The 22380-nt window shown below is 36.6% G+C and overlaps 1 protein-coding gene across 29 annotated transcripts in view; it reads right to left on the bottom strand.

Moving 5' to 3' along the window:
- TTLL5 (tubulin tyrosine ligase like 5) overlaps positions 1 to 22380 on the bottom strand; it is a 269103-nt gene that overhangs the window by 148119 nt on the left and 98604 nt on the right. For 25 of the 29 annotated variants that reach the window (XR_005363557.1, XR_005363556.1, XR_005363558.1 and 22 more), the window contains 7 exons: positions 19676 to 19796; positions 16798 to 16944; positions 15634 to 15737; positions 12894 to 13021; positions 10128 to 10211; positions 9160 to 9561; positions 913 to 1097 (listed from right to left, as the gene is read on the bottom strand). Coding sequence is in view for 23 of the 29 variants with exons in the window: in XM_038545325.1 (XP_038401253.1) it covers positions 913 to 1097; positions 9160 to 9561; positions 10128 to 10211; positions 12894 to 13021; positions 15634 to 15737; positions 16798 to 16944; positions 19676 to 19796 (1171 nt within the window). In the remaining 6 variants the exon portion in view is untranslated. The remainder of the gene's footprint in view (positions 1 to 912; positions 1098 to 9159; positions 9562 to 10127; positions 10212 to 12893; positions 13022 to 15633; positions 15738 to 16797; positions 16945 to 19675; positions 19797 to 22380) is intronic. The other 4 variants (XM_038545309.1, XM_038545320.1, XM_038545314.1 and 1 more) reach the window with 2 other exon arrangements.

Below are 22380 nucleotides of genomic sequence, written 5' to 3'. Positions count from 1 at the left end.
TTCAGCTTCATTTTTTTCTAGACTTGATTATCATTACAGAGTTGCCACTGATTAAGACTCTGATGCAGGAGAGATGTAGCAAAATGTAACCATGGAGTTAAATTATATTTCTTTGGAAGATTTTGATGCCATTTTACATAAATGAAAGGGAGAAGACATGGCTTCTACTTCTAGTTAAATGCCATGGGGATGATCAGCAAGGAGGACAAAAACAATCCCAAAGTTCTTGTGAAAGTTTCACCTAACTTCATTGTGTTCGAAGCTTGTTATTATATACACAACTTAAGGTAAAAATTGCAGTATCTAATTCCATCTATCCAGCTTCCTGAATGACCTTGATTCTATCTTCTTTCAGCCTCAGTTTCCCCCATCTGTAAAATGGGGAGAATGATATGTGTTGGCTAAAGGTGTATTGAGATACTTCACTAATCAGTAGCCATAAAATGTCCTGAGATCAAGAGACAAAAAGGTGGTATAGTTAAAAAAACGAAAACAAAAACAAAAACAAACAAACAAACAAACAAACAAAAAACCCCAAAAGGTAAAAGGTAATGTTATGACATTCTGGTAAAAAGATTTCTAAGACTAGAACTCACTGGAAAATTTTACCAAAGAAAGAAGTTATTTTTAAAGATCCTTTAAAAGTCTATTTGACAGCTGAACATTCAGATCTGTTTATCCATGAAATGAGTACATCAGAGTTAGCAGGCTTAATTTTGGAATACCTGAAACAGAGGCTCATTTTCTTCAAAGATGAAGAGGAACATTTTCATTCTTTAGCTCACACCAACTAGTACTCCTTCAACAAGCATCAGCATACAGGAAATGAGCAAAGGCAGGGAAGGATAAAGTACTGTGTCCTTAATACAATCCTCAGGACCAAAGAGCTCTTGGTCCCCCAATTGTCCGTACCTGCTGGGTGAGGAGACTGATGTGGGTAGATGGGGAATACTGCCTGGCTGCCTGCTTCTCAGCCAGCCGCTGAAGCTCGGCCGTAACCATACTTGGGTTATACCGTCTGCTGTACAGAGAACCATCTTCTTCTCTTTGTGGTTTAGCCATTCCCGAGTGCAGTTTGTTTGGATGGCATGAACCTGCTAAAAAGAGAGAAAAGTTTTTACCCATCTTGGGAAAAAACCCTGTAAAACTTAGGGTGATGACAAAGAAATCTCAGCCAACAGATACTTGACTGAATCCCAGGGATCTTGGACAACTCGTTACAAGCATTTATTAATATATTTTTGTTTACTATGAAAGCTTCACACACACAAAATTTCGTCATATGCAGTGGAGAACAACCACTGCTAGAATTTACTAATCTTGATGAACAAAAAGTTGTAGTTTTAAAACTCATTATAATTCTTATCTTTTTGTGATGGGGCTGTACTTATCAGTAGTCTGTGGCATCTACTGTCAAATAAGCCACAATCCTTCTTCCCAAGCTCAAAAGGGAAAACAGATAAAAGCAAAACAGTATAACTAGAAAAACAGCAATAATCTTATATTGACTAAATGATTCATTTTCCTTTCATATTTAAATGCTCTTCTTTCAACTGTAATATCGGAGAGTTCTATTATTTTTGAGCACTGAAATTCTAGCAAAAAGAAGTTATTTAATAATATCAAGGTTCATATTTTTTCTATGACGGAAGTCACATAGCTGACAGAAAAAAGTTTAAAACCCAGAAAAGTAGAAACATGTTTCCTTTCTGTCTTATTAATGCTTAGATAACTGTGATCATTTGCTATATATAATCTGGTGACACTGCTTAAAAAAAAATCTGTAACTTTTTCATGTTTACTTTATTGTGCGATACACAGAAAATTTTAGAACAGATGTGTAAGTTATAAAGAATACTATAACGAACCCCTGTGAACTTACTACCCAACTCAAAAACCATATCACTAATTAATGTGCATCAACTACGTGCTTGAGACATCTCTTACCTCCCCTTATCATTCATTCCCTTCCTTTTTAATAATATCTTTAATAATGTAAAAAAAAATAATGTATTTGTGTGGGTATGTGTGTGTATGCATAAACAAAATACTAGATAATTTTGCTTAGTTTTGAGTTCTATAAAGTAATATCTTACTGCGGTAGTTTCCTGAGATTTGCTCTTGTCATTCAATACCATACTTTCAAGATTCATCCTTGCTAAGGATAGCTTAAAATACGTTAATCTGCTGCTTGATATTCCATACAAATACACTACAATGTATTTTTCTCTTACCCTATCAATGGATATTTTGGCTATTTGAAGCTTATTGCTATTATAAACAGTGCGGCCATGAACACTCTTGAATACATCTCCTGGTGCACATGTGGAAGAATTTCGCTTGTGTATATGCTTAAGAATGGGATGTTGAATTTTAGAGTATGTAAATTTTCAAATTTACGTAATACCAAAGTGGAATTTGTTTACACTTTCACAAACAAAATATGAGAGTTCCTACAGATCCACATCCCCTCCAACACTTGGTATTGTCAAGTATCTTAATTCTTTTCACTTCTAAGGGAGTAAAAATCTCATTGTACACTTACTGATTAATAATGACATCAAATATGTGTTACCTCCTTTCTGACACTACTGATCATTTTTCTATTGAGTTGTCTTTTTCCTATTGATTTATAGGAGTTTTGCTTATGTTTTCACTTGCTTCATATCATACAATCTTAAAGATTGTCTCGTTTATTTTATCCTAGAAGTTTTTATTAAAGACTTATTTATTTTAGAGAGGAAGAGGGAACACACACATGTACGTACATGCGGAAGCATGGAGGAGGGGAAGAAGAAGAGAGAGAATCTCAAACATTCCCTGCTGAGTGCAGAGCCTGATATGGGGCTCAAGCTCACAACCCTGAGATCATGATCTGAACCTAAATCAAAAGTCAGATGCTTAACCAAGTGAGTCAATCAGGCGCTCCTATTTTATCCTAGAAGTTTTAAGTTTTGCATTTGAAATTGATTTTATACATAGTATGAGTCAGTGACCTAATTTCATTTTTTCCCTCGTATTATTAACTATCCCAGCATTATGTATTGAGAAACCTCTCCTTTTTCACTATGTACCATGCCATCTTGGATATGTATCAAAGTTCTATCTATCTGTATATCTCTAATTTCTTCTCCTTTTCCATTGGCCCATCTGTCTATACTTTTGCCAATACTACACTGTCTTAATTATCATATCTTTATATGTCATAATAAGGTATTCCTCTAGTTTTGTTCTTGTCAAGTGTAACAAAAGACCTACTGAGGTTCCGGTTGAACTTGTATTGAATCTAGGGATCAATCTGATGAGAACTGAAACATTTATGACACTGATTCTTTCCATCCGTGCACATAGTCTATTTAACTTATTTTATTTAGGTTTTCTCTAATGTCCTTCAAAAGGCCTTATAAAATTTCCTTTCTTTCCTAAATTTATCGTTTTCTTGGTGGTGGTAACTATTACACAAAATGTGAATGTACTTAATGCCAATGAACTATAAACTTAAAAACTTAGAAAGTTAAGATGGTAAATTTTATATATATTTAACCACAATACAAAAAAAATGCTTTCTCTTTGTTTCTAATATACAGAAAAGGCCACTGATTTTTAATATTGATCTTATAGCCAGCTATACTGCTAAAATATTTATTTAAAAAATGTATTTGTAGATTACTTTCAATTTTCTATGTAGACAACATATTCTCTGCAAATAACAAATTTTATTTCCTCCTTTTTGATCCTTATGCTTTAAATTTCCTTTCTTTGCCTTACTATGCTGGATCTAGTAAAACATTAAATAGAAGCAATGTTAGTGGGCATCTTTTATGGCTCTTAACGTTAAAAAGAATTCTTTCAACATTTCCTCATTTACACTGATACCTCTTGTAGGATTTTGCAGATGGCCCTTTCCGGCTTGGGAGAATTTCCTTCTCTTCCTAGTATGCTGAGAGCTTTATCATGAATGAGTGTGGAATTTTATCAAGTTCTTTTTCTACATCTACTAAGATGAATATGGTTCTTCTGCTTTAATTTGTTGATGTAGCAAATGTTGTTTATACATTCAAATGTTAAGTCCCTCCTGTGTACTTTGGATAAACTTGTTCATGTTGTCCTATCTCTTTCATATGTTGCTAGATTTGGCTGGCTTATATTTTCATTAAAATTTTTGTATTTATGTTCATAACTGTAATTATATTACAATATAAAATTATAATTTTCCTAAGATTGTCCCCAACTGGTTTTATTAAGATTAAAGTAGACATATGGAATGAGTTGAGAATTATTTCTTTTCCCATTCTCAAGGACAGTTTAAGATTGGAATTATCTCCCTGTTGAAAGATTGTTGGAACTTACTTATCTGGGCCTCAAATTTTCTTTGTGAGATTTTTAACTATTGTTTCAATTCTCTAAATATTTACAGGACTAGTGAGGCTTTCTTCATCTTCTTGAGTCAATTTACATGTTACACTTTTGTATTTGTCCATTTTGTAAGTTTTCAATTTTATTGGAATAAAATGGTTTAACAGTATTCTTTTTGTCACCTATGCAATATTTGTATGCTCTACCACTTTTCCATTCCTTATATTATTTATTCATGTCTTCTCTCTTTTCTTTTTTCTTTTATTTTTTTATTTTATTTTTTATTTTTTCTCTTTTTTTTTTTTCTTCTCTCTTTTCTTGATCAGTCTCACCAGAGATCTGTCCATCTTATTAGGGTTTTCAAAGAACTTTTGGCTTTGATATTCTCTAGTGTGCTTTATTTCTGAATTCTCTGATATTTTGCCCTTCTCTTTTTTCTTTATTTAGATTATGTTTCAATAATGTCCACAAAACAAAGTAATTGTCAGCCTTTCTTCTTTTCAAATGAAAGTTTTTAAGGAAATAAATTTTCCTCCAAATACTGCCTTTCATTGCTCTCCAAGCACTTGAACATGCAGTTTTCTCATTCAGTTCTAATACTTTTACATTTCCATTATGATTTCTTGACTCCTTTTTTTTTTAAAGTTTTTATTTAAATTCCAGTTAGTTAACATACAGTGTAGTATTAGTATCAGGTGTACAATATAGTGATTCAACACCTCTATACAACACCAGTGTCTGACTTTTAATCCTGACATTCATGAAGATTTGTTATATGCTGTATCTTTTTGTTATTGCCTTTCAATTTAATTGCAGTGTAGATGGAGAATGGACCTGTATTTTATCATTCTGTGAAATGTGTCTTATTTCATATAATTTGTCTTATTTTGTGGTGTAGAACATGACTGGTTTTATAAATATATTATGTGTGTTTGAGGAGATGTTTTTCTCGAATTATTGGGTACACAGTTCTATACACGATCAATTGATAAAGCTTATCGACTTGTTCAAATCCTCTTCATCTTTGTTAACTTAAAACAATCTGTTTAGTCTATCAGTTATTGATAGACATATGTAGAAATCTCCCACTAAGACAGTGGATTTGTAGATTCCTCGGGTACTTGTATCAATCTTTATTCTATATATTCGGGAGTTATTTTATTAGGTGCACTTAGAACCATTTTACCTTTCTGCTAAACCTAACCTTTACCTTTTGTCTTATGTAATTACCTTCTGTATCTGTAAGAAAATTTTATATCTTAAAGTCTATTTTTTAGCATATGTTAATATAGCTATACCATGTTTCTTCTGGTTGGTATTTACATGGCACTTCTTTATTCTTTTACTTTCAACCACTTTTTGTTCTTTAGGTACATCTCTGTTAAAGCATATGGTTGGATTTTTAAAAAATTCAATCTGACACTCTTCTAACAAGTTCAACCCATTAATATTTATTTGACTCTTGACATTAGGACTTGGTTTGTATTTTTCAAGTTTCACTTATTTTGCTTTTTGTAAGCTTCTTACTTAATCCATTTTTCTTCTTCACATAGGTTTAGAATTTCCATATTTTTATTCTTTAGATGGTGACCTTTGAAATTTCATACTGTATATTTATCTTTAGAAAGTCTGAAGTTAAATCATATCCTACTGTCACTCCTGAACTATTCAATAACCACGGAAAAATTTACTCAAATCACTTGCAGGCTATTATTGTCATTTACCTCACTGTTTAAGCCATTCAGAATAGGTTTTCTGACCACCATGGAAATAAGCAAAATACACGATTATAAGAAGTAGAGAATGCCAACTATCTGAAAATTAAATAATGTATTTATAAACAATCCGCAGGTCAAAGGATAAGTCACAACAGAAATTTAAAAATAGTTTTGAACTCATTAGTTCCTTTTGTTCCCTATTCTTCTCTGGGAAAAGCATGAAAAAGGAAGTTTTTTTGTTTTTTTTTAAGTTTTGATTAACACAGGGTATTGAAGACATTTATCTTACTGAATTTCTCTCAAATAGGAAAAACAGTTCAAACCTGAACATTATTGATTATTATTACTATATATCTTAGAAAGTTAAATTACAGGAATAACCACTAAGAATTAGCACACACATTCATGCACATATTCATAGTTATGACTTATTAAAGTAGATATTTAATATCTCTGATTCAAGGTACATATTATAATATCCATTTCATTTGAACTTAGATACTAAGTAAGAAATATAAATTGACTATTTACAAAACATAGCTTATCTGTAACTCATCTTAACATGGATATTACTAACCTGTTTAGAAACTTGACCAATATATTTCCCAAACTAATCTACAGATTCAACACAATCCTATCCAATCCCATCTGCCTATTTTTTCAGAAATTGACAAGCTGATCCTAAAGTTCATATGAAAATGCGAGGGATCCAGAATAGTCTAAACGATATGGAAGAAAGGAACAAAGTTGGAAGAATCACTTTTGGTGACTTTATTATTTTTTTAAAGATTTTATTTATTTATTTATTCATGAGAGACACAGAGAGAGAAAAGGCAGAGACACAGGCAGAGGGAGAAGCAGGCTCCATGCAGGGAGCCTGACATGGGACTCAATCCCAGGTCGCCAGGATCACGCCCTGGGCTGAAGGTGACGCTAAACTGCTGAACCCCCCGGGGTTGCCCACTTTTGGTGACTTCAAAACTTACTACAATGCTACAATAATCGAGACAATGTGATACTGGCATAAGGCTAGACATATAGATCAGTAGACTAGAACTGAGACTCCAGAATAAGCCCTTACGTTTATGATTAAATGATTTTTGACAAGAATGTCGAGACAATTCAACAGGGAAATAATACTCTGTTTCAACAAATGGCGCTGGGACAAGTGAATATAACATGCAAAAGAATGAAGTTAGACGCTTATGCCACATCATACACAAAAGTTAAATTCAAAATAGATAAAGGACCTAAATGAGAGAGCCTAAACCAGAAAATGCTTAGAAAAAACATGCATATAAATCTTTGTGACCTTGGGTTAGACAATAATTTTTCAGATGTGATACCAAAAACGTAAAAGTGCAAAAGAGAAACAGATAAATCAGACTTTATCAAAATTAAAAACTTTTGTGCTTCAAAACATGAAATGATGACCAACGGAAGGGGAGAAAATATTTCAAAGTCCTGTATCTGACAAGAGACTTATATTAAGACTACATAAAGAACATAACTCAACAATAAAAAACAAACATCCCAATTTAAAAATGGGCAAAGGAAACTGTGGAAGGAGCCTCAGTGTAAACTGTGGAAGGAGCCTCGGTGTCCAACGAAAGATGAATGGATAAAGAAGATGTGGTTTATGTATACATGGAATATTACTCAGCCATTAGAAATGACAAATACCCACCATTTGCTTCAACGTGGATGGAACTGGAGGGTATTATGCTGAGTGAAGTAAGTCAGTCGGAGAAGGACAAACATTATATGTTCTCATTCATTTGGGGAATATAAATAATAGTGAAAGGGAATATAAGGGAAGGGAGAAGAAATGTGTGGGAAATATCAGAAAGGGAGACAGAACGTAAAGACTGCTAACTCTGGGAAACGAACTAGGGGTGGTAGAAGGGGAGGAGGGCGGGGGGTGGGAGTGAATGGGTGACGGGCACTGGGGGTTATTCTGTATGTTAGTAAATTGAACACCAATAAAAAATAAATTTAATTAATAAATAAATAAATAAATAAATAAATAAATAAAATGGGCAAAGGATTTGAATAAATATTTATCCATAGAAGGTATACTGATGGCTAATAAGCACATGAAAAGATGTTCAGCATCATTAGTCATTAGGGAAATGCAAATGATAACCATAAAAATGAGACACTACTTCCAACGCATCAGAATAAGTTAAATCAGAAAGACAGACAAGAGTAAGTGTTAGCAAGGATGTGGAGAAACTGGAACCTTCATGCATTGCTGGCAGTAAAAGTAGTCACTTTGAAAACAGTTTGTAAGTTACCCAGCAACAACAACAACAACAACAAAAAGCATGAATTATGATCCAATGATTCCACTCCTATGAATTACACCCAGAAGAAAGGAGAACTTGGTCCACCCGAAAATTTGTACACAAACATTAATAGCAGCAGTATTCACAATAGCCCCAAAGTGAAAACAACCCAATGTCCGTCAACTGATAATTGGATAAACAAAGTATGGTCTATCCATCCAACAGAATACTATTCAGCCATACAAAGGATTGAAGTCCTGATACATGCTTACAACATGAGTAAACTTTGAAAATCCTGTGCTAACTGAAAGAAGTCATTCACAAAACACCACACCACAATCACACTCACAGAAAATGTCTAGAATAGGCAAATCTATAGAGACAGAAGGTAGGACAGTGGTTGCCAGGGGTGGGGCAGGAGGAAACAGACAGTAATCACAAATAGGTATGGGGTTTCTTTAGGGATAAAGAAAATGTTCTAAAATAAGAGATAGTGGTGTTGGTTACACAATTATGTGAGTATACTAAAAACCACCGAATTGCACATTTTAAAGTGGTGAATTTTACAGTATCTGAATTGTATTTCAATAAAACTGTTATTTAAAAAACGGGGGAAAGAACTTCTAATAATATGTGTCTACCTGCTTCATTAAAGTTAGATGCCTTATTTTAAGAATTCTTTGGTTATTTATTCGGGTCATACTTGACTTGAAATACACTGAAAAATAACAATTCTTGTTTTTCTTGGGGCTGAGGAGAAGCTAACATTGTAGGCTGCCTTTCATTTTCTCACTCACCTGCCTTTGCTGAAGAGGGACGAGACAGTTTCTGGCTATAGATGTGTGCAGCACTTTGGAAAGAGGAAAAGGGGCCAATGGTGTAACTGCCTGATCGACAGCGTGGCAGGCCGGCAGGGCTTGGTACGTTCTGTGTCCCAGGATGTATGGAGGGAGACGCAGTGTCAGGGACTGTGCTCAGTAAAACTGTTGGCTGGTGAGACACGCTGGGGACTGCTGGAGAAATCTGAGATAAAGAACAATGGTGGCCAGGCCCTGGGGAGAGGTCAGAGGTTGTAATAATAGATGACAAATGGGTATTGGGAATTTTCTGCAGAAGAGTAGCAGCAGGACCAGAGAAAGAAGCAGAGGAAGAATTTGTATAGACTAATTTAGCCTCTTTTTCTGCTGAAGTGGTAAATCCTATTAAAACAAAAACAAACAAACAAAACAGATCATTTTAGGAAAAACTGACATATAATCTCTATAAAACATGAAGTAAACATTTTTAAATATCAAAATAATGTTAGCATGAAACGGAAATCATGACAGAGACTTTAGCGAGTGTTCATCATGAACTTAGCGAATTGTACCTACCAAGACCACCTGGCACAGAAACAGTTCATTTTTAGTTCTAAAAGCTGGAGTTGAGACTACCCCCATCAACCAGAGCAGGCATTTTACACATTAGGGCATTAGGACAGGGTTTCTGGTAGTGACAGCTAACTCCTCTCTCTCTGCTTTTCACCCTTCTGGGGTGGTGGGGGGGAAGTACTCAGAATTTCTAACTATTAAGAAAATGAAAAATTTCTCAGAAGGAAATAGGTTATCAGTAAATAGGAAATTCTAGAAGAGAAAGAACAAAGAAAAGGAACTTCTTGGGGATAATGCCTTATGCTTTAGAATCATTTACTATCTGATGACCTTTTTTTCTCCTTTTAGGGACTTATGAGAGAGCAGCAAACCTATGTATGCTTGAAGTCACTCACGAGATAATTTATCAGAGTGAATTTCTGTTGCCTGCTGCTGTTTGGGTTGCTTTATTTTCACTTCTTCCATCGTTGCATGGTGGTCTGAAACAGAAAATAAATACGGACCTTAGGCTCTCCTACCAATCAAATGCTCTATGTCTAATCCTGTTTCTAAAATATAACACACCTAATAATCAATCCCAGGAACACTGCATACCCCATCATATTTTCCCAAGGCTGGTCACACCCACTAGCCCTGTTGAGTGGGCAACCAACCGAAAGATTCCCAACTATTCCTGACCCCAGCTACTACAGCTAACTGAACCAGAGAAAAATGCCATCCGTGTCCAAGCTAGGACATGCCTGGAAAAAAAAAAAAAAAAAGTAATTAAGGGCAACCAGATGCCTCTACCAAGAATTCACACTAGGGGAAACTAAGAGACCAGGCTGGTTGGTGGTACCCACTGGAGCAAAGAAGTCCTAATATATATGGAGCAGTGCCAAGAGATAGAAAGAACAGCCACAATATTTGTTGGCCTGATACCTGGATACTACAATAGTTCTGGGTTTGTTTCTGAGACAGAGAGGAGTGGGTCAAAAGGGGCAGAGGGAAAGGGAGAAAGAGAATCTTAAGCAGGCTGTACACCTAATGCAGAGCCCAGCACAACTCCCAATCTCACAACCCTGAGACCAGACCTAAGTGGAAATAAGGGTCAGACGCTTGACTGCTTGAGGAGCCCAGACATCCACAATAGCTCTGTATCTTAAAGTAAACTTCTTGGTTTTACTTGAGCAAGCTGAGTGAGTTTGAGATAGAGTGACCAGTATATTCATGACAAAAATCACTCTAATAAATTTCCACTCTAATAAACTAGTTTTTTTCTACCAGAGAATTTTGAAAACAGGACAGCCAGAGCTAATCATGTACTTGGGGAAATACTCCAAAATCTTTTTCAAGAGCTAGTTCATAGAAAAATTTACAAAAGGCCATTTTATCTATCATCTTTCAGAATGAAAGAATAAGGACATAAGAATCAGTTTATGTCCACCACCACTAGCAATGGTGATACTATCACACATGTTTGCTCATGTTGAAATCAGTCCAGATACCATTAGATGTTATAATGTTCCCTTGATTGGGACTTGCCTACTGCCTTTCTAGTTATTCTAGATAGGTATAAATACATATAGATCTTATTATGTAGAGGTTGTCCTTAATACATAAGCCCCAAAATTTCCAGGGACCCACGTGTACAAACAGATGCTGTCAGTACATACTGTCAGGGCTTCCCCACTACTGCCAGGGGAGAAGTTACTATCTGAATGCCAATGGAGGCCCTCACCTCCCTAGGTTATAGAACCTGCTTTTCTCTACCCTAATCTCATCATAAGAATTCCTCAGCCTCTTCAGGATCCCTTCTTCAACACTGTTATAGGAGCTTTTCAGAGCTTCCACCAATCTTCTTCCTAACTTTACTCACCCAACTCTATCTACTAGACAATAAACCTTATGAAGTCAAGGTACCATGACAGCCCTGTATACCTAAGTCAGTGTATACCTCGCAACTATCATAATGTCTGACACACAGTAGGTGCTTGGGGAAAATGTGTAGAAGGAACAAATGAACAGATCAGTAAATTAACTTCAGAACTTGGATATGCCAGGATAGCTCAAAGAAGAGGGCTGGGAGATTTCTAGAAATATCATTCTATATTTTATACAGTGAGCTCAGTATAAATAGGCTTTTGTAGACTAGCCTCTGAACTAAAACAGTTTTTAAACACTAACAGTTTTTCTGGGAAAACTCACTCCACATTTTAAATGACTAATTATCCTTGCTATTTTCATATTAGACTACGGTAGTCTTAACAGCAGGGAACATGTCTCTATCTTTGAATTTTGTGCTTAGCATACTGACAGAATTAGTGTAGATTTCCTAGGTCTTATACTTCACATCTAGATCTTAAATGAATCTTACTTTAAGGCACAGAGCTTTGTTTATAACAGAACATCACTGTTATTTTTGATCATATGACATGAGCTAGAGAGCTTAGGAACCCCAATCATGGAGTTCCCCAGCAATGAGCTCTTTTAGAAATGCTTAGGGAACTTCAGGGCTATCACAGGGACTGAAAGCTTATAGGCATTTAGGATGTGGAACTAAGGATATTAGATACCCCGCCAGGTATGGAATAGTTCCATGCAACAAAACATTCTTCTGCCCCAAATACTGATGCTGCTAAGACAGAGGAAGCAAGAAATTTAAAAAGAATGGGAAATAACCATTAGGAAAGGCAGAAGAGCACAGATTAAGAGCATAAGCTTTGAATCAGGCAGACAAAGGTTCAAATTCCTGTCCTGCTGCACGGTAAAGGGGACACTTGAGCAAGTTACTCGGTCTCTTTCAGCTTCTGTTTTCTCATCTGTAAGAAGTTGAATAATAGCACCTACTCCAGATGGGTTTTTTAAAGTAAAAAAAAAAATAGATCATGTCCAGCAGATTATAGTAATATGAGCAATCGCTTAAATGTTAGCTATTGTTAGCTTGTCTTAAAAAGCTCTCTGCTGTTAATTTTCGTGTAAAAAAAAAAAAAAATCAGACCACGTCCCTCCTCTGTTCTGAGGACAAAAATGGAATGCTTCATCTTCAACCCCCATGCTACAAAATTTCACCATCTATGAGTCTGTTAGTGCTTACATAGCACATGACTCTTTGCTCTCTTTTGCAAAGTTTCATATTTTTCACTTGTTCTTATTTTTCATTAATAAACCCGCATACTTACCACCCTTTGCCCCACTATCAGAATAATTGTTGCTGTTTTTAGAACTTTTTGAGTGAGTCCCCAAGAAGACACTTGCAGACTTGTTTTTTTGGGTATAAAAAGTCAACACCTCCTCCAGTTCAGCCTCACTAAAACAAGGAGAGAGAGTATGGTCAGAACAGGAAAGCTGTTCTGGAAAATCTTTCCACCAGATTTTATTCTGGAAATAGAGTCAGTTGGAGAAGGGGAAAATGAAAAGTACAAGCTGAAAACTCCCTATTAATACATGTAACATTAAATAGGAATACAAACAAAGTAGTCTAAAAAAACTGAAGCATGATAAGGCTTTCTTCATTCCAAAGTGAATTTTCAAGATACACTGTCTAATAACAGTAGCCAGAAGGCATATGTGACAATTTATGTTTAAATGAATTAAAATTAAGTACCTTTAAAAATTCCTCTCAGACTAGCCACATTTCACATACTCAGTTAGCTACAACACAGAAAATTCTATTGGACACCCATGCTCTATAGCAGAGGTCAACAAACTACAAACTTTACAGGGTGAAACCTGACGAGCTGATGACCAATATGTTTTTGTATGGTTCCCCACTAAAAATGGTTTTTATCTTTTTAGAGAAGAATAGGCTATGAAGACCACATGTATCCTACAGTCTAAAATATTTATTATCTGGCCCTTCATGGTTTGCTCACCCCACCTTCAGGTAACTGAAGTATGTTCACTAAAGAAGCCACTTGTCATTTTAATTACCTATGCTAGAAATAAGGAGACCAACCAGTGTAACGATGGAAGACTTCCCTAACCATCTATACAGTGAAGGAGACTAAATTAGATGGTCACTTCAGATATTGAAATTATATGTACTTTAGAAACATCCACAAAATGGAAAGTATAAAAAATTTGCTGAGGACCTACAGGATTCTTCCAGTAAACACATTACTCATGGATTTTCTAACACCTGTGGCAGCTTAGCTTCTCAGTGGCCTTCTGCATTTTTTTCCTGGAGCCACGCTGTATTCCAAATAAGTGGCCTTTAAATAGGCAAAATATTCCTACATTATCACAAAGAACCTATATCCCATCTTCCAAACACACTGCAATGACAACCTAGGAAACCACTTCTATGAATCGCAGAGTAAATCCCATGGTCTCCAGAGTAGCCAAGTGCCACAAAGTAATTACCTCAATTACCTTAAAGATTTATATGCAGCTGACGTTATAAATGAGTGAATGCCTCTGCCTGTCTGTGTGCTTTATTTGGCCCTCCACAGAAAGGGAAAGGTTAAGGTTGGTCAAAATACAAACTGCTTGAGGCCTCCTCTCTTATCCTTTGCCCACTTCATGTGTTTCCTTGCCTGACTCCTGCAGTCTGGATTACCAACCTCGACAGAGGTATCCATGTATCACCCCAAACATAATAAACGAGCTGATGCCGACAGAGGTATCCATATACCACCCCAAACATAATAAACGAGCTGATGCTAGCTCAAATTTCCAACAATCAACACTTAATGTACAACAGTAATAAACACATTCTAGCATATTTTACCTCAAACTCTGTATCATTTGTTTTAGTACATGTAATTCATGTTTAGCATCCAGCTAGGCCTGGTAGGGGAATACACACTTTTCAAAAAGTTCACTTTTTTTTTTATATTGTAGGGATCTTGAAGATTCCCTAGGGGGAACTGAATGTTAATCTTTTAACTTTTAAAGTAGAGTCATTTTCTGATCATACTCTAGTTTTTCTTTACTATTTTTATAATGTTGATATGAGAAACTGTTTCTTGCTTTATTTCTATACCTGCATTATCAATCATACAATTCAAGACCCAAGAATGTCAACAAAATAACATTACACTATTATAAACTCCTACAAAATGATGTATTTGTTTGCTGTGTGTTTTTAAGCACACAACAGTGAGGCTATACTTAGGTCTGTGCAAGGTCTTAAACACAGATCATATTATCTGGGTGACTGATACCTACCATCTGGATTTAACTTCATAAACCAACAGAGAATTGATATTCTCCTATACAGTGACATTGATGGTTGAAGACTAATTCGTGGGGTTATACAGATGCTTTATCCTTTTTTTTGAGTACTTTTGCATGACTCTGTTTTAGAAAAAGGCCCTCCAGTATGAGTCTCACAAAATTTTAAATGAAATGCCTTTGTTACCTCTTCCTTTGGAAACATATTGTAAATGGGCAAAATGGCTTGACTGATTTATATTAAGATAGAGCTGAATGCTGAGATTTTCAATCCTTAAAGGCTAACTCTACACATGAAGGACTTGTTCTATTTTATATAAATTAGGCGTAACCCTCACAGTGCTGAGAAACTGCCAATTCCTCAACCCACTCAATGTAGGCAAAATTTGGTCATCACCACTGCATCAGTAGGTCAGGGATAAATTCAGACCCAGTAAACACTAGAAGCCTCTTAACTTCAACTTTCCAAAGGGCTCTCTCAGCACTTTAAGTGGTGTGTACTTTGAAGGCTGTCTAGAAATACAGCCCAGATACCCAGCAGCAGTGTTTTGATAACTGAAACCATGACAACAACAACATAATTGGCTGAGATATGGAGAAGCCAAACCTACGAAACCCTTTTTCTCATTCTGAAAGTGATTTTACTCATAGCCATACATTAGAAGCAAAGAAATATTAAGAACTGAATGGGGCAGTATGAAATATAGAATAAGATAGTTTTTATTAATCAAGAATATCTTCTACCTTGCTTGTCTGATGAACTCCTGAAAGTTTTCTGTATTCACCCCATCTTCTTCCTCTTCTTCAAGTTTCTTCTTCAATTTCTTTTCAGCCATCTGTTCTGTTTCCTACCCAGTTCCCAACCCACACAGTAAAATAGTAAGACAAAACTAACTCCTGATAAATGTACACTTCATCATCTGGTTTCATTACCATTGGGTTTTGTCTTTATAGTTCCTCCACATACTGTTGCCACCTATGAATTTGATATATTATTCTCTGCCATTATTTCATAAAACATTTTGGAATTTCCAAATAAAAGTTGCAGAATAAATATAAATTTTTATAATGTTTTCACTTTCTGCCCACATAGCCCATTCAAAAAGAACTTTTTATAGTAGCTTACTAACATCTGTGCTCACATTTGCAGCCTTAACAGTATGACAACAGAGATACTGTATGTGGTTACAATTAGGGAGAGAAAATATAGATCTTGGAAGGTACTCCTATACCAGTAACCAAACTGAGTAAATTCTTCATTTATATAAGACATACCAAAATCCTCCAACAGATCAAGAGTAAATTGCATCTATTTGATGTATTGATATTCAACTAATCATTCCATACATCTTTACAAATGCCATTTAAATGTCCAGGCCTCAGTTTTCCCTTCTGCAAATTGACTGTACTTTTTTCTCCCAGATATTGACATTTCCAAAGTATTCTAAGACCGTTTGGGTATCAGATGTTTTGCAAAATATTCTACTAAGTAGTATATTCCCTGATCTTAGTTGTAAAATGATGTCACTGTCTAAAATGTTCTCGAATACAAAGTATAATTCTCTCAGGAAAGAAGATTATGTCATTCCATTAAATCCACAGTTAATTTGCTCTCAAATAGTCAACTCACCACTGACTATAGGCATAATAATGACAATGCAAATTCACATAGTCCAGGATTCATCTCAGATACACCACCACTCAAAGGTAATATGCTTTTAGATAAAGTGGTAACTATGACCACTGGACTTTCAGAAGTATTAGGTAGCTTTTCAAACCAGCTAGGTCAAGGGGTGAGGTCCAGTTCCCTGTAACAGTCCTCTCCACTCAGCTAGACATAGGCTTCTAGCTCACTTCTAATAGTGTATGACAATCTAAAACACAAGAGTAAAAAGATAAACCACCTACCTTGTTGTACACAATAATAAAATCACCGAGTTGGTGGGCCAAGATTCTTCTGCGTTCCAGAAGTGCCAATCGTCGACTGGGTAATACCATCCTCAGTGAGTGCTGGAGGTTACTGGATGCTCGTTTAAGGAAGCGAACCACTAGCTCCTATTAAGAGTCATCAAGGAAAAAAAGCAGGGATTGTGCTAAGTAACAGAAGACAAGCTATGAAGGGTTTACCCAACAGAGATATGAGAACAGGTACACTATACATCTCAACAAATAAGACCCAGAACAAAAACATTAGGTATAAGAAAGATACAGAGAGATAAAACAAAAGAAACTTATTCTCTTCCTTCAATAAGCTAGCGATCAGAAAATCAAAATAAATATGTACGCAAATAATTATGTATTAATGAAGTATCTGTAAAAGTAACACAACTCACATGCAAATGGTACTATAATTCAAAGGGCAGACATCACTTCTAATAGGGTGATCAGAGAAAGCTATTTTCCCTAAGGAAGCACTTAGCTGTCAAGGAGAGACAGTGGAAATTAAAACTATGGAAACAGATGAAATCATCAAAGGTAAGAAGGAAGAGAAAGAATACAGAAATATCCATACTTAGAGATAGGAAAGAGGAGAAAGAATCAGAAAAACAAAAAGCCCAGGGTGGATATACCAGAAATTTACCCAAAAAAACGAGGAGAAAATGAATGTCATGGAAGCTACGGGGGTTAAAGGCCCTATGTCTAAAGCTTCCAAGAGACCAGAGCTGAAGAGGACCAGGGCTAAGACAAGACCCTAGATCTGGTCCTTGTGAGATAAGTTCAAGAAAACACTTTCAGTAGAGCAAAGGAAATAGAAGGAAGAGGCTAAGAAGAGCATGTAATAAAGAATAGAAACCGCTAATTTAAAAAGTTTAGTGTTAAAGAAAAAGAAGGAACCAATACTCTATGCGTGAGAGGTGGTGACTTGTTTTTCCATCCCCAAGGGGTAGGAGGCTGGTGAGGAGGCACACTGGGAAGTCATTAAGGGGGACAGAGTATGGCTCACTTGGCGTGGGGCAAAGGATTTTAAAATCTGAACAAATACCAATTAGATCAGAGTATCACAAATGCTTCAAAGACAGATTCTGTGAGACCAAGGGCCTTAAGGATAATTGTTCCATCCCTCCTCATCTGCCCTCAACATGATAAAATTGCCCTAAGATGACAGATTTGAGGACTTTCTATTGTTGCACGTCCTGTTGAGTCATATGATAAACAATCTCTAACCCTACCATGTAGCAGAGAAAATCATTCTATCCCTACCTTCCTCACCAATAAGACCACCACCACAATCGTCAGGGAACGGCTTAGGGCTTGCTCTCTAGATATACTTCCAAACAGGAATGCACAGAACTGGTATTACATTTTGTGGTGATGATCCTAAGTATTCTTGTAAAAAGCAAAAACAAAATCAACCCCGAAATCCTGTGTGAATTCTAAGTCAGCACTTGAAGCAGATATTCTATTCTGAGCTCTTCTTTTATTCCTTTAATTTGATTTTGGTTCATTGTCCCTTGGTGCCAATTTACTCCAGCACGAAGGAGTAGCCTCAGAACCAGAGGATGGATTTCACGGTTCTCCTCTGCTGCCTTTGCTATCGGGGTGGTTTTAGCTGTTACATTAAAACATTATTTTTTCACAGTGGAGCAGACAAACTGACTCTCAAAAAAAGGCAGTTTCAATTTTCCACTTGGAAAGAGCAGAGCTAACATTTTCCACTGATGGTTGAAGGATTATTCACAACACACAAGGTTTTATCTCTGGGTTGTATTGGCTACTTTAAATTCACAAGTTGTTTTCTGGGATTTCCATCATGTTTTTATAATCAGCCTGGCATAGTGATGTCTCTCGTATGTGGAGAACTGAAAATTGTGGTAGGGTCATCACCGTGTGAGACAAAGGATGCAGCTTTCTCAGAAAGGTCTTCTTGCCGGTGACAGATCTCTATGGTCAAAAGGCTATAGAAGGGCTGTGGTTTCTTCTCTAAGCCTTGACCTCAGCAAAGAGCAGGAAGTTCCCTGTCATTTCAATTCACAAAGAAAAACCTTGCTATAATACTAAATCCCAAGCATGTTGAAATGACTGATACACAGCAAAAATTATCACATAGTTTATTTCCAGTCATCTAATAAGAACCTTGTAAGATTTCAACCAGTAGAGAAATGTTAAAATGGAGGATGGGACATTCTTGGAGGGCCTATGATAAAGTACAGACTTTCACAGCGTTAATGTGACCCACTCAGGATAGAAAACAAATATCTAGTGATGCCTGGAAACAATGGAAGAGCAAATAATGTACAACTGTCACCTGTGAGTTCAAGTTCTAATCTTACCACACACAAGCTGTGGGACAAAAGGCAAATTACATCCCAGCTCTGAGTCTTTGTTGTCTCATTTATGAAATGGGGAGGACAGTGCCCACATCAAAGAGTTAATACAACATGAAGTTGTTTGAGAAAGGGCCCGAAACTGTTGTTCTTTCTGAGGGCTTTGCACAAGGCCTGATATCTAATAAGCAATCAATTTCCATTTTCAGAATGAAATCAACTGATGCCCTCAACACACAATATGATGAATGTGGCCCCAGATCAAAGATTTACTTCATATTAAAGTAAGAGAAATCTATAAACTATAGTGTGGAACAACCCTTTTGCAAGAAGAATATATTGCTCTTTACCCTAGTTGAAAAAGAAGAAAAAGAAGAAGGAGGAGGAGGAGGAAGAGGAGGAGGAGGGGGAGCAGGAAGGGGAGGAAGGGGAAGAGGTGAAGAAGAAGAAAAAGAGGAGGAGGAGGAGGAGGAAGAGAAGAAACAGGGAAAGTAAAAAAATTCCAATAAGAAGAGCCTCACCATCTGTTCATCCTCTTTGGCAGCCCAACTGGCACTGAACGTTTGACCTCCACTGTCTTTCATCAGGCGAATTTGAACATGCTGGAGATAGGCAGAGAATGCTATACGGGCCTGCACTTTGCTATGGAAATCCAAAACAACATACCATTATGAGACAGAATGGTAGACCAACCAATGTATACCTGCCTCACTAAAAATGGACTGTGAGGATCCTCCTATTAGGAGAGCTAAAAAAATGAAGCCCATCAAATGTCAGAGAGGGAGACAGAATATGAGAGACTCCTAACTCTGGGAAACGAACTAGGGGTGGTGGAAGGGGAGGTGGGCGGGGGGTGGGGAGGACTGGGTGACGGGCACTCAGGGGGGCACCTGATGGGATGAGCACTGGGTGTTATTCTATATGTTGGCAAATTGAACACCAATAAAAAAAAATAAAAATAAATTTAAAAAAATGAAGCCCATCATGCAGTTATTAAAGATTTCCTCTACAGAGTAAAGGAGTTTTTTTTTCTATTAAAGAATCCTATTTACTTTCTCATTATGAACATGGGAGAAGAAAAAATCAAACGAGAATAGGAAATCAAGTTTCCTACTCTTATACCTTATCTCTGAACTTTTTAACAACTTTCTTGGAGGAAATGGAAAGGAAAAGTACTGAATCTTCACAATAACATTTGCATTAATGTAGAAAGATTTTTCTGCCTTGGAGGCTCTTATATACTTATCAGTTGGTGCAAAAGTATGCTTTTGCTATGGCAACTGGTATTTCTCGTGTGCAAAGGCCTCCAATGCAGGAAATAGATAAATCCTACAAAGGAAGTTTTGAGACCAAATTTTAAGGTCACACTTTTCTCAACTACAAGACAGGAATGGCTAGAGCCCAGAACAAATGAGTGAGGTCCAACAGAGTTTGGCATAGATGAATTTACAGGCTAGGACGAGCCCAGATGTTCAGTGAGAAAAAGAAATCTTTACATATAGTAAAAGGCACCTCAGCGACACCACTAAAAAAAATCCAGTGGCTTTCTGCTTGGTGGTCTGGGTTGGAAATAAGGAAATCTGTTCAAGCTATGGTTTAGAAGACAGAAATACCAGAGACACACTGATGATTTTCACTTCAGCTGCTAATTGTAGCAGATCTGTTTTCCTTCAGGAGAGACTTTGATTACTTCAGCTGATCGGCCTTCTGACACTCTAGCCAAAATTACATCAGCGAAGATTAGGGCCCAACACAAACTTTGTTTACAATCCTCACACATGCAATCACCGAAGGCTTTCTACTCACTGTTCCTCCGAAGTTGGATAAAGGACTTGTTCGGAGTAAACTGGACATCCTAAGGTCTAGGTCTAACTTCAATGTATATGACAGAGGGTTTGAATGGGAGGGGAGTCAGGGAAGTAGATTTGCTCTGGAGAGTTTAATACAGAAGATCTTCAGAGCATAAAATATTAATTCAAGCTACATCTTTTTTACTAATGGGGACAGTTTATGGGAACACAATATAATTCTGAAAAAACAAATATTTACTTTCAAATGTTTCTCAACAAGGACAACACTTATGTTCTTGTTCACCTGGAGACCATATGCTACTTTCCCCTCAACCATTCTTGTAAGAGGTAAGCCTTACCTCCACAACAAATTCTTTTCAAGACAAAATAAATGAAAAAGATTCCTAATTTTGGTTCAAAAATTCACTTGCTATGGAATGAGATAGAAATGGCACATTTCAGGGACGCCTGGGTGGCTGAGCGGTTGAGCGTCTGCCTTTGGCTCAGGGTGTGATCCCTGGAGTCCTGGGATCGAGTCCTACATCAGGTTCCCTGTGGGGAGCCTGCTTCTCCCTCTGTCTATGTCTCTGCCTCTCTCTCTGTGTGTGTTTCTCATACATAAATAAAATCTTAAAAAAAAAAAAAATCACATGTTTCAGACATCTCCAAAGTAGCAGAATATCTGATTTTATTAATTGTTCCTCCAATGCTAAAACATGAAGGTCTTTTGGATAGGGAATTATCACTTCAAAGATGAGATTTCAATCATTATTTTGTTGCAAATCATTGCCATCAATCAAACGAACAAGTCCTGAATTCTCCATTTCTATAACCCTTATTGAAAGGCCCCCAGGGCTGTTAATTCTGAGACTGGACACACTGGTCGGCTAGTCATTTGCAACAAACAAAAAAAGATGAAAGAATGAAAGCTAGAATGATTTATACCAAAGAAACCTATTTTTAAAAAATAAAAGTTTTTATGGATCCTCAGTATAAAAAATACACAACTCAAGGCTAGGGCCGAGAGTCTCGAATCCTTGCCATGACCTCCCTGAGACCCCTCTGTAGCCATGGAGATGTCCCACAGAATGATGGGAAGCTCCAGGGAAAGAGTCTGAAAACCACTCATTTGCATTAACAGACCAGGCAACTACAACAGTTTACTCACTGAAAGTCAGATTCATGAGATTTATGAAGAAATAATTTATTTCTACAACAGCTAAGTAGAATGTTATTGCTGGAAAGGGCCTTAGAATATAGGCCAGTGGTTTTCAAATGTTCTATTTCAATTCAGTGGAATCTTTTTTCCCCTCCAGAAAACACAGTTTGAAAAACATGTGTCTAACCCCATACCTTGGCCTGAACGAAAAAGACATTGAGGCGTGGAGAAGCTCTCTGGCCAGCCCATGACCATCATGCAGTCACCTCATAAGCAC

The sequence above is a fragment of the Canis lupus genome, chromosome 8, assembly GCF_011100685.1.
Source record: "Canis lupus familiaris isolate Mischka breed German Shepherd chromosome 8, alternate assembly UU_Cfam_GSD_1.0, whole genome shotgun sequence".
Classification (NCBI taxonomy): domain Eukaryota; kingdom Metazoa; phylum Chordata; class Mammalia; order Carnivora; family Canidae; genus Canis; species Canis lupus.
This window is presented reverse-complemented; position numbering and strand designations above follow the sequence as displayed.